Source organism: Megalobrama amblycephala, linkage group LG3, assembly GCF_018812025.1.
Source record: "Megalobrama amblycephala isolate DHTTF-2021 linkage group LG3, ASM1881202v1, whole genome shotgun sequence".
In the NCBI taxonomy this organism is placed as follows: domain Eukaryota; kingdom Metazoa; phylum Chordata; class Actinopteri; order Cypriniformes; family Xenocyprididae; genus Megalobrama; species Megalobrama amblycephala.
This window is the reverse complement of record NC_063046.1, coordinates 11,699,082-11,711,634: the sequence shown is the minus strand read 5'-3', so window position 1 is coordinate 11,711,634 and position 12,553 is coordinate 11,699,082. Positions and strand designations below refer to the sequence as shown.

Genomic DNA, 12,553 nt, shown 5'->3' with positions numbered 1-12,553 from the left:
CCCTGGACGTGGTTGTTCCTTCTGGATCTCTCCTCAGCTGAAAGTTCTGGAGAAGCTTCTCAGTGGTCGGGCAAGTTCATAAGTACCTGAGACGAACGCAGGACAGAGAATAACAACAAGGAAAAGAGTCCAGTAATAAAGTCAACCAGAATATCAAACAGGCCAAACATGGCTCTACTGTGTTACAACAGAGGCTGCGGGGATCGATTTGATGCTGACAAAAACTCAGATGGTAATTTTTCTCATTTATTTTTTACTGTTTATCAATATTGTAAAAGAAAAAGTATTTAATTGAACTGAATAACTGTGTATGTGAAGCTCAAGGTTGGTATCACAGGTTTGATGTTACATAAATCTACCAACAACTTTCAACTGTTTTTTCACTTTCTGTACCAGACCTGTGAAGCTGTTGTTTTAGAAATTGAAATTTATAAATAGAAGTGATCCGACAACTGTTTGCAGTGTCAGAGGTCCTGAGGGCCACGATTTCAAAATGTACTTTTTGTCCTCCAGCTATGTACCATTTCTAACACATTTTATTTACAACATTTGGAAATGATAGAAAAGGGTGATTTAGTGTGTGTCCATAGTGGTTTATTGGATCCATGAAGTCTCCAGCACATTTGGAGGGGTTCTAATCAAATGTTACTTCCATAAATGGCTCATCTCCCAACTGTCCCTGCTGGGCATGTGTTTGAATGTCTATGTATTTATGCAAGGCGTGAGTCCTGTTGAGTCGAGTTCATAAAAAATGTAATAGGATGGACGTCTGTAGATAAATGTCTCCTGCTAAACCTATTTTCTCTCTCACCACCTGAAGATGCCTGTCAGTTTCACCCCGGAGTGCCAATCTTCCACGATGCCTTAAAGGTGAGCTCAAAATGTGTCTGGTAGTCTTTGTTTTGACAGCCGCACGCGCTCTTTGTACAGACCGCTGGCTGCTCCGTTCTAGCGCTGTCTTAACTTGATAAGCACGGTGTCGGCGTGTTTGCCTGTTTCTTAGGGAGCCTAATATTCATGTTTTTGTTTTATTTTGTTCTTGGCTGTCTGATGTGGTTCTTTGTTTGGGTTATTCTCCTCAGGGCTGGTCCTGCTGTAAAAAGAGGACGACTGATTTCTCAGAGTTCCTGTCAATCAAGGTATGCTAATAATATGATAATCGTGACTGTTGCATCTCACGCTGCTTTTTATGCGTTCCACGTACAGTAATATAGATGGACTGGGACAAAGTGACAGAAAATGTCTCAGTCATCTACAAAATAGTTAAAATATATGGTAACACTTTACAATTAAAGGTGCCCTAGATTCAAAAATTGAATTTTCCTCAGCATAGTTAAATAACAAGGGTTCAGTACATGGAAAAGACATACAGTGAGTCTCAAACTCCATTGTTTCCTCCTTCTTATATAAATCTCATTTGTTTAAAAGACCTCCGAAGAACAGGCGAATCTCAACATAACACCGACTGTTATGTAACAGTCGGGATCATTAATATGTACGCCCCCAATATTTGCATATGCCAGCTCATGTTCCCAACATTATGAAAGGCATTAGACAAGGGCAGAACATCTGGATGTGCACAGCTGAATCATCAGACTAGGTAAGCAAGTAAGGACAATAGCAGAAAATGGCAGATGGAGCAATAATAACTGACATGATCCATGATAACATGATATTTTTAGTGATATTTGTAAATTGTCTTTCTAAATGTTTCGTTAGCATGTTGCTAATGTACTGTTAAATGTGGTTAAAGTTACCATTGTTTCTTACTGTATTCACGGAGACAAGAGAGCCGTCACTATTTTCATTTTTAAACACTTGCAGTCTGTATAATTCATAAACACAACTTCATTCTTTATAAATCTCTCCAACAGTGTAGCATTAGCCGTTAGCCACGGAGCACTATCAAACTCATTCAGAATCAATGTAAACATCAAAATAAACACTGTACTTACGCGATTAGACATGCTGTATGACGAACACTTTGTAAAGATCCATTTTGAGGGTTATATTAGTTGTTTGAACTTTTTTTTTATGTTGTTTAAGGCAAGCGCGAGCTCTTGGGGCGTGGAGCATGAGATTTAAAGGGCCACACACCCTGAATCTGCTCATTTCTAATTATGCCCCAAAATAGGCAGTTAAAAAAATGAATAAAAAAAAATCTATGGGATATTTTGAGCTGAAACTTCACAGACACATTCAGGGGACACCTTAGACTTGTATTACATCTTTTAAAAAAAAGTTCTAGGGCACCTTTAAGCTCAATTCGTTAACACTGAAAAAAGTAATGCGTTATATCTACTAAAAATGTTGGCAACAGATTACAAGAAATATTATTAATTGAATTCAACAAATAGAATTGAGTTAGAATTAAACAATTTTAATTCCTTAAATGTTAACCATTTAAAACGAGTAAAATTTAAGTAAAATTTAAACAAAAACGTCTGAATAACAGACAGACGTCGAAGATTAATTAAAGGGATAGTTCACACAAAAATGAAAATTTGATATTTATCTGCTTACCCTCAGGGTTGTGTTCTACTGTTTTTTCAGTAGAACACAAATGATGATTTTTAACTCCAACCGTTGTGGTCTGTCAGTCGTATAATGCATGGCAATGGGAACTCCATATATAAGAGTAAAACAAATAAAACATGCACAGACAAATCCAAATTAAACCCTGCGGCTCGTGACGACACATTGATGTCCTAAGACACGAAACGATCGGTTTGTGTGAGAAACCGAACAGTATTTATATAATTTTTTTTACCTCTAAAACACCACTATGTCCAACTGCATTGAGCATCCAATTAGTGAGGCCAAAAAACGCATTCTGATGATTGAAGTGATCTCTCTCGCTTTGCTTCAATGAGTGCAAGAGATCACTTCCGTTGTCAGAGCGCGTTCAGACCTCACTAACCGGATGCTCAAGGCAGTTGGACATAGTGGTGTTTTAGAGGTAAAAAATTATATAAATACTGTTCGGTTTCTCGCACAAACCGATCGTTTTGTGTCTTAGGACATCAATGTGAGCCGCAGGGTTTAATTTGGATTTGTCTGTGCATGTTTTGTTTTTACTTTTATAGACAAAGTTCCCATTGACATGCATTATACGACTGACAGACCGCAACGGCTGGAGTTAAAAATCATCATTTGTGTTCTACTGAAGAAACAAAGTCGCCTACATCTTGAATGCCCTGGGGGTAAGCAGATAAACATCAATTTTTTGGGGGGTGAACTATCCCTTTAAGAACTCTATTTTTATTGCCAACATTGGAGACATCTGATGATAACAAGCAGAATCACTGAAAGAAAGAGAAACACAAGAATTAACAGAGCTTTAGATGTTGATGTTGATTTTATTGAAAATGTTTGGTCACCATTATGGTGATCGTTGTTTAATTTAGTTGGGCAGTTTGACTCTGCTTTTTATGACAGTTTGGGGGTTTTGTAATAATGTTTGCTAATTTTACACATTTTAAATGGTTGACTTTTAAGGAATTAATTTGATTAATTCTAACTCACGTCTTATATGTTTAATTTAATTAATAATATTGCTTGTAATCTGTTGCCACAATTTTATTGAGTAGATAGAGTGTATTACTTTTTACAGTGTAATGCAGTTTATAAATACTAGGCCTAAAGTGTTGTGAGGTATGTGAGTCCAAAGCCCCACACTGTCTACAACAATAATCGAATGGGAAACAGATAAGGATAAGTTATCTTGAGGTACCCTTGGAAGTTTTATAGATGATTTTATCAAAAGTGACTTATCAAATACCAAATTAACATATAGCAGCCAACATTAGCATTACTGAATGTTAATAACAGTACTAATAAACATACATTATTGAACACTCTTTCACAATGAAAATATATATGTCATTTATCTGCTCTGGGTCTGCTAATTGTTTTCTTCCAGTCACATGTTGATTGGCAAGTCCTGCCTTCTTTGCTTGTCCTCTCAGGGTTGCACCCGCGGGCGCCACAGTAACGAGAAGCCTCCGGAGCCTCTGCAGCCGGAGGTGACGTCTGATAAGGGAGACGTGAAGCAGCACAGTGGAGAAGAGATTATCTACCAGGGACCCAAATCTGCAGAAGCCCTGGAAAAAGAGAGACCCAGGTATATAGAGTAGATTTGCAGCTCACGCACACACACAGTGCTCTGAATACAAAATTCATTTGTTTTCCTTCTCTGAAGCCCTTTCTTTGTCTCTTTCAAAAAGAGAAGTAAAGCTCCTTCTGACTGTATTTACAAACAGAGGGTGACATGTTTTTTGATTCCCTCCTCCTCAGCTCAGATGAGCCAAAGACAAAGCTGCAGGTGAAGATCTCTCCCTCTCTGGCTCAGATCGTGGAGAAAATGGAGATCACTGAGAAGGAGAAAAGAGAGAAGCTAGGTGAGCAATACTATTATTCCTGTTGGCCATCATGCTTAGTTCCCCCTGCAACACAAGCACACTGTAAAAAAGAAGTTTATTATTACACACGTCACATATAGTTATTGTAGCAATAACTAGAAATTATGCATAATTACATGCAATTAACCCTAAACCAAACCCTCATCCTAACCCTAAACCTATAGCATGTACATGCAGTTAATTATTATTACTCAGTACTCAAATGTATAATTACACTGTAATACTGACACCTTAAAATAAAGTGTAACCGAAGTTGTAAATAAAACATAGATTATTTGACTACATTTTACAACTAAATACTGTTTTTCTACTTCAAAATTTAGGTTCAGGTTAATTTACAACCCAACACAAAACTAAACAAAAATGAGTCAATGAAATGTATTCATTTGAAAAATGTATTAATCTACAAATTAATATTAAAGATAATACAAAAATGTTAAAAAGAAAAAGATAAATTCATAACATAACATTAATTTTTGCATTAAAAAAATTTACAAAATATATTAGGGTCATCAAAAATAATGTTTATCCATGTTGCAATCCAACAATAATTAAACAAAAATGTCCTTAAAATCAAGCAATGAAACATTATTATTATTATTATTATTATTATTATAGTATTGATATTAACATAATTTTATATTAATGAAGATAAATAAATTAATAAACAAATTATATTAATCTTTCCAGTCAATAATTCACAAAATACTTTGTGTTTGGTAAATATAATATTTATCAATGTTGCAAGTAAGCCTGTGTTTAATATATATATTAATATTTCATATAGGGTTATTGTCATTAACTAAAATAAAACTAATACCATTTTGCTACTTTAAACAAAAAAAGTTAAGTGAAATAACACAAAAAATAAAAACTTGAGCTTATTTCAGATAGTTGCCAATGTAAAATTTCTCATTTTCGTTTAGTTGAACTGGAAGTACTAAAATGACTAAAACTAAATACACTAACAAATACAAATGAATAAAAACTGTTGTATATATATAAAAAACAGTAATATTGTGAAATATTATTACAATTTAAAATAACTGTTTTCTCTTTGAATATATTTCACAAAGTAATTTATTCCTGTGATGCAAAGCTGAATTTTCAGCATCGTTACTCCAGTCTTCAGTGTCACATGATCCTTCAGAAATCATTCTAATATGCTGATCTGCTGCTCAAGAAACATTTAATGTGTACAATTGTACAACATATTTGTGTACAATATTTTTTTTCAGGATTATTTGATGAATAGAAAGTTCAAAAGAACAGTGTTTATCTGAAATCTAATCTTTTGTAACATTATAAATGTCTTTACTGCCACTTTTGATTGATTTAATGCATCCTTGCTGAATAAAAGTATTCATTTCTTTCATTTCTTTTCAAAAAAATAAAAATAAAAATTCTTACTGACCCCAAACTTTTGAACGGTAGTGTATAATGCTACAGAAGCTTTGTATTTCAGATAAATGCTGTTCTTTTGAACTTTCTATTCATCAAGGAATCCTGAAAAAAAAAAAAGTACACAACTGTTTTCAACATTGAAAATAATCATAAATGTTTATTGAACATCAAATCAGCATATTAGAATGATTTCTGAAGGATCATGTGACACTGAAGACTGGAGTAACGATGCTGAAAATTCACTTATAAACTTATAAACACTTATAAAAACTAACAAAGTTGTAAAATGCACAATAAAATTATCAAAACTTTAACTAAAACTAGTGAAAACAGACAATATAAAAATAAAATCTAATTCAAAATATTAACAAAAACTATAATTGAATATCAGATTTGCTAAAATAACACTGGTCTGAGTAAAAGCATATGTGAAGCAACTTTCTCCTTGCTGTGTGCAATGATATGACTAGTTTAATTGCATTATTTAGCTTTTTGTTGCCAGTCAGTAGCACTGCTCTAGTGAAGTGTCTATGCAGCTCTCGCTTCTGCCTAAGGTTATTTCGGTTCTTGACAATAGCTGTAGATGTGATCTATGGAAAGGTGCTATATAAATAAAAATTCTTCTTCTTCCACCTGTTCATAATCTGTCACTTAGGACCACCTGTTAAAACATGCACAGTAACACCCTGCTGTGCTCACAGCTCTGCTGCAGGATTGACCTTTAGATATAGTGTGACTATTGCAATTTTTGAGAATTTGTTGTCTTATAAAGTATCTCTTGTTGTTCGTCTGTCTGACTTTGTTGTTTTCTTTTCCTACTGTCACCTCTTCCCTCTCGCTGTCCCACAGAGTGTCAAGTCGTCATAGTTGGGGTTAAGTGCAAAAACACAGGATGCAAAACAGTAAGTGTACATGTAATATGTAAATCACAGATTACATGAAATAAATCAGCTTGCTTAACAAAATAATGCCATCTAGTGGTCATAATGAAGAACGACACTGCAGCGCTTCATGTATAGACAGATTCCACTGAGAAGAACCAATCCTGAGTTTTTTAGTGTAACAGTGCTGATTCGGCCGCATCAGCCTCCTTTGCTCCTTATACTAGTTTCATGAGGACATGAAAAGCAGAAACTGATTCTAGACTAGAATTTGAATGTTGAATGGACACAGAGCAGCTCACAGATGAGTGAGAATTAATGACTAAATATCACTTACTCGGGTTTGACCCTAATGCCTACTTTTAAAGCTTCCCTTCTCTGGGAAAGGATCATCTTTAATGGATTAGTTTGCTGAAATCCCAAAAGTTCATCATGTTAATTACTCAGCAGAGCTGTTCTTTAGTCCTGGTGAGAACCTGTATCAGCAGGGACGTGTGCTATTCAGAATTGAATTAATTACATTTACATTTTTTAACTGATGTAGATTTTTTGTTTAATTTTTACTATGAATTAGCAGTAAGCATTCTGTCATAAATTGTTTGTAATGTCACCAATCGGATATTTCATTTATATATTGCACTGAATGTCATTTTATGCACAATGGTGAAAGAACATTCTTTGAAATGGATCCAGAAATCATTAGAACAGACTTTAAATTGCAATTTAATAAATTCATGTTCCAGTCATTCCATTTCAGTGCCCTGTCAGTCATGACAAATTAAACTAAAATTTTATCTTTTGAATTGAAAAGGAGCCAATTCTTCAATTATGAACAGTCCTGCTCGTCAGGTTTAAGGTGCAAGGTTAAAAAACAAAACTGCGTGCATTTTGCAGAAGAACATTGTTGGATCTGCGTGACTGCGGATGAATATGGTTATGCTACTGCTCATAAAACATTCTCTATTTACCTTAAAAGGATAGTTCACCCAAAAATGAAAATTTGATGTTTATCTGCTTACCCCCAGCGCATCCAAGATGTAGGTGACTTTGTTTCTTCAGAAGAACACAAATGATGATTTTTAACTCCAACCGTTGCGGTCTGTCAGTCATATAATACATGTCAATGGGAACTTCGTCTATAAGAGTAAAAAAAAAAACATGCACAGACAAATCCAAATGAAACCCTGCGGCTCGTGGCGACACACTGATGTCCTAAGACATGAAACGTTTACATAATACTGGTTCTCTCAGACTAGTTAATAATGTTTCTTTCCTCTTCTTTATCCACTGAAACAGACAACTCATGACAACTCTATTACAGCTTCCATCTCATTTATCTATTTGGAAGAGTAGAAAAAATTGAGTGTATTTTCAGGCGTGAAGGCAGTAAACGGATGACACCGAGCTTGTGCTGAATTTAAGTGCATCAGCACTTTAAAGTTTTGCTTTTGTAAATATGCTGAGTTACTGTGAGTGTTTCTCTGCAGTGGAGTGTCTTTGTTCAGTGTGTAGTGTGAGATACGCCTGTGTGTTAACTATGAATAGCTGTTGAACATCGGTGTGTGTGCGTGTGTTCAGACTTACCAGGGTCCAGAGACTGATGCAGAGATTTGCTTACATCATCCTGGGGTCCCCGTCTTCCATGAAGGGTAAGAAACCTGCCGCATTTGAGTCTTTATTTGGAAATATGACTCTAGCTATACTTATCTGTTGTAGATTTCAAACAGACAGTTCCTGTATGTGCAGTCCATTTCAAAAGGAGATCACGATGTGATCACACAAAAGTGCTCTTTCTATCAGTATTTATGAGATGAGAGGGGAAGTGCAGGATAATTCACATGTGCTCTTCATAGATACAAATACTGGAACTGTTGCTGCATTAAAACCACCGACTTCAACGCCTTCTTGGATCAGAAGGGCTGCACAACAGGAAAACACTGCTGGATCCCCAAACAGGTAAGAGCTTTTATGATCAATGGATAGTTTTTTACATGGACACACTGTATGATCAGGAAACAACCAACTAACCTTCTCTGAAAAAAATGTATTAACTATCTGTATGTTGTATTTGTGTTTGGTATGCAGGACAAAAAGAAGGTGGCTTGCCGGCATGATTGGCACCAAACCGGAAACCAGGTCGTGGTCACAATCTATGCCAAGAACTGCAGTCCAGAGCATTCCTATGTGGAGGCAAACCGCACAGTGGTGAGTTCAAATGAACCTGTAACCTCGTCCCTTTAAAACATCAGCATTCAATGACTTTTTATGAATGAATCTGTGTACATGTTTTTGTCTTTTCCATCGATCTGCAGTTAACATGCCACATTCAGTTTGAGGGAGACAAAGTGTTTCATAAGGACATCCACTTATGGGGGGTAAGATTGCTCTGCATTAATTGTTATGATTTAGCAATGATAAAACGTCTTGAAATCCTAGTGAAGCAAAAAGTAATAAATGCATTTTATTTAGTTTTGTGCATAAGAAACTATTTTACAAAAGTACTTAAAAAATACTATTATATTAATATTTGGAATTAGCTTATATTTTTATATAATATAATCAATTTTCATTTTAGTTTAATTTTTAGTCATTTTGTTTTGCTTGTCTACGGAAGAGGATTAGGGCCAAGCAATAATAAAAAAATACAACCATCTCGAGATTAAAGTTGTTAAATTACGAGAAAAAACTCGTTAAATTTCGAGAAAAAAGTCGAGATAAAATGTTGAGAATAAACTCATGAAATGACTAGAAAAAACTAGTTAAATTTCCAGAAAAAAGTTGAGATAAAATGTTGAGAATAAACTCTCTAAATTATGAGAAAAAACTCATTAAATTTCGAGAATAAAGTAATTAAATTGTGAGAAAAAAGTTGTTAGATTATGAGCACAAATTCGTTAAATTATGAGAAAAAAGTCGTTAAATTTCGAGAAAAAAAGTCGAGATAAAATGTTGAGAATAAAGTCATTAAATTACGAGAAAAAAGTCGTTAAATTATGAGAATTTAACAATATTTTTCTCATAATTTAACAAATTTGTTCTCGTAATTTAACAGCTTTTTTCTCGTAATTTAACAAGTTTATTCTCAACATTTTATCTCGACTTTTTTCTCGAAATTTAACGACACTTTTCTCATAATTTAACGAATTTGTTCTCGTAATTTAACAACTTTTTTCTCATAATTTAACGAATTTGTTCTCGCAATTTAACAATATTTTTCTCATAATTTAACGAATTTGTTCTCGTAATTTAACAGCTTTTTTCTCGTAATTTAACAAGTTTATTCTCAACATTTTATCTCGAATTTTTTCTCGAAATTTAACGACACTTTTCTCATAATTTAACGAATTTGTTCTCGTAATTTAACAACTTTTTTCTCATAATTTAACGAATTTGTTCTCGTAATTTAACGACTTTTTTCTCGTAATTTAACAAGTTTATTCTCAACATTTTATCTCGACGTTTTTCTCGTAATTTAACGAGTTTATTCTCAACATTTTATCTCGACTTTTTTCTTGAAATTTAACGAGTTAATTCTCAACATTTTATCTCGACGTTTTTCTCGTAATTTAACGAGTTTATTCTCAACATTTTATCTCGACTTTTTTCTCGAAATTTAACGACACTTTTCTCATAATTTAACGAATTTGTTCTCGTAATTTAACGACTTTTTTATCATAATTTAACGAATTTGTTCTCGTAATTTAACAATATTTTTCTCATAATTTAACGAATTTGTTCTCGTAATTTAACAGCTTTTTTCTCGTAATTTAACAAGTTTATTCTCAACATTTTATTTCGACTTTTTTCTCGAAATTTAACGACACTTTTCTCATAATTTAACGAATTTGTTCTCGTAATTTAACGACTTTTTTCTCATAATTTAACGAATTTGTTCTCGTAATTTAACAATATTTTTCTCATAATTTAACGAATTTGTTCTCGTAATTTAACAGCTTTTTTCTCGTAATTTAACAAGTTTATTCTCAACATTTTATCTCGAATTTTTTCTCGAAATTTAACGACACTTTTCTCATAATTTAATGAATTTGTTCTCGTAATTTAACGACTTTTTTCTCATAATTTAACGAATTTGTTCTCGTAATTTAACGACTTTTTTCTCGTAATTTAACACGTTTATTCTCAACATTTTATCTCAACTATTTTCTCGAAATTTAACGAGTTTATTCTCAACATTTTATCTCGACTTTTTTCTCGTAATTTAACAAGTTTATTCTCAACATTTTATCTCAACTTTTTTCTCGAAATTTAACGAGTTTATTCTCAACATTTTATCTCGACTTTTTTCTCGTAATTTAACAAGTTTATTCTCAACATTTTATCTCGACTTTTTTCTCGAAATTTAACAACACACTTCTCATAATTTAACGAATTTGTTCTCGTAATTTAACGACTTTTTTCTTATAATTTAATGAATTTGTTCTCGTAATTTAACTACTTTTTCTCATAATTTAATAACTTTATTCTTAACATTTTATCTCGACGTTTTTCTCGTAATTTAACAAGTTTATTCTCAACATTTTATTTCGACTTTTTTCTCGAAATTGAATCACTTTAATCTCGAGATGGTTTTTATTTTTTTATTATTGCTTGGCCCTAATCCTCTTCCGTACTTTTGTAATTTCTAAATAGTTAAAAAAAAAAAAATTTTCATTTTTAAGCTTTTTATATAATAGTTCATTTATATAATAGTTTTTATGTAATAGTTCATCTGAAATAAGTCTGAAATAAAATAAAATATATTTTTATGAACATTTGGAAAAAAAACAAGTTTAGTTTTACATGGTTCTGACACAGTTTGTAAACTCTGGAATTTGATGAATAATTTCCAGGTCTGGAAAAGTATTTGCGCAAATTTTCATTTTAGGTTTCTTCTCATAATGTAGGCACATGTATAAATAATTTATGTTAAATATGGTCTGAAAATCTAGAGAGGTTTAGAAATTTAAGCCTGTAAAAGTATGGAATTTTGAAATGGAAAATGTGTAGGAACCCTGGTTTAAGTTAATGTTAACAACACAGGTATCTTTCTTTTTTTTCTTTTTAAATCCCGAATGCAGTCAGTTAGACATCTGTGTCCACTTCTGGTTTCTTAGGTGATTGACGTGAAGAGCAGTTTTGTGAACATGGTGCCCTCTAAAGTTGAGGTGACTATGCGGAAGGCTGATGCCGTAGCCTGGGGCAAACTTGAGGATCCCAAACACAAACCAGAGCCAGAGGTCACCAACGACATGAACAACACCGAACAGGAAGACGTCAAACCCGACTGGTACATCTCAGATGATGACATCAGTGAGTCTGACTGGGAAGATGACGATGAGGAGGACAAGAAAGAGAGTGAGGAGAAAAAAGAAAAACAGGAAGATGATGGACCCCCTGAGCTAGAAGAGCCTGCTGATGTACCTCCAGAAAAATGAACATTTATTCTGCGGTGCAATGGTTATGTATTTCCGGTTATGAATTTGTTTACAATAACACATGAGATTTATACAAATGTGGGGCTGCCTTTTTTGTTATTTTAATTTAGTTTTTGTTTGCTAAAAGATATTGTGTGTGGTTGTGTTCAAAGATTAGAGAAGTCTTAAACTTAAAAGTGAAAAACGTTTCATATAGAGTTTGAAATACACTACTGTTCAAATGTTTGGGGTTGATAATATTTGTTAATGCTTTGAAAGAAATCTCATGCTCACCAAGGCTGCATTTATTTGATCAAAAAAAAAGTATTATTACAATTTAAAATAGCTGTTTTGTACTTTAATAAAATTTTTTTTTAAATGCGTTTTTTACATTTTTTTTAGCTTTCTTTGATAAATAGAAAGTTCACAAGTA

General features: G+C 33.3%; 1 protein-coding gene across 1 annotated transcript; it reads left to right on the top strand.

The window, feature by feature from the left end:
* Window positions 1-11: 11 nt before the first annotated feature.
* On the top strand, window positions 12-12,218 carry zgc:92429 (uncharacterized protein LOC445063 homolog). Its single transcript, XM_048183877.1, has 11 exons — window positions 12-232; window positions 821-870; window positions 1,083-1,139; window positions 3,969-4,123; window positions 4,297-4,400; window positions 6,675-6,727; window positions 8,285-8,355; window positions 8,560-8,662; window positions 8,792-8,911; window positions 9,019-9,081; window positions 11,821-12,218. Exons 1-11 carry the CDS (start codon window positions 169-171, stop codon window positions 12,139-12,141), a joined length of 1,161 nt encoding a protein of 386 aa, XP_048039834.1. The 5' UTR covers window positions 12-168; the 3' UTR covers window positions 12,142-12,218.
* The last annotated feature ends 335 nt before the right edge of the window (window positions 12,219-12,553 follow it).

What these genes read in the sequence shown, in the direction of transcription:
- zgc:92429 (XM_048183877.1), top strand. Translation starts at nt 169, where the DNA reads ATGGCTCTACTGTGTTACAACAGAGGCTGCGGGGATCGATTTGATGCT. An exon ending in AAAACACAGGATGCAAAACA is followed by an intron (nt 6,728 to 8,284) that starts GTAAGTGTACAT and finishes GCGTGTGTTCAG; the next exon opens with ACTTACCAGGGTCCAGAGAC. An exon ending in ACTGCTGGATCCCCAAACAG is followed by an intron (nt 8,663 to 8,791) that starts GTAAGAGCTTTT and finishes TTTGGTATGCAG; the next exon opens with GACAAAAAGAAGGTGGCTTG.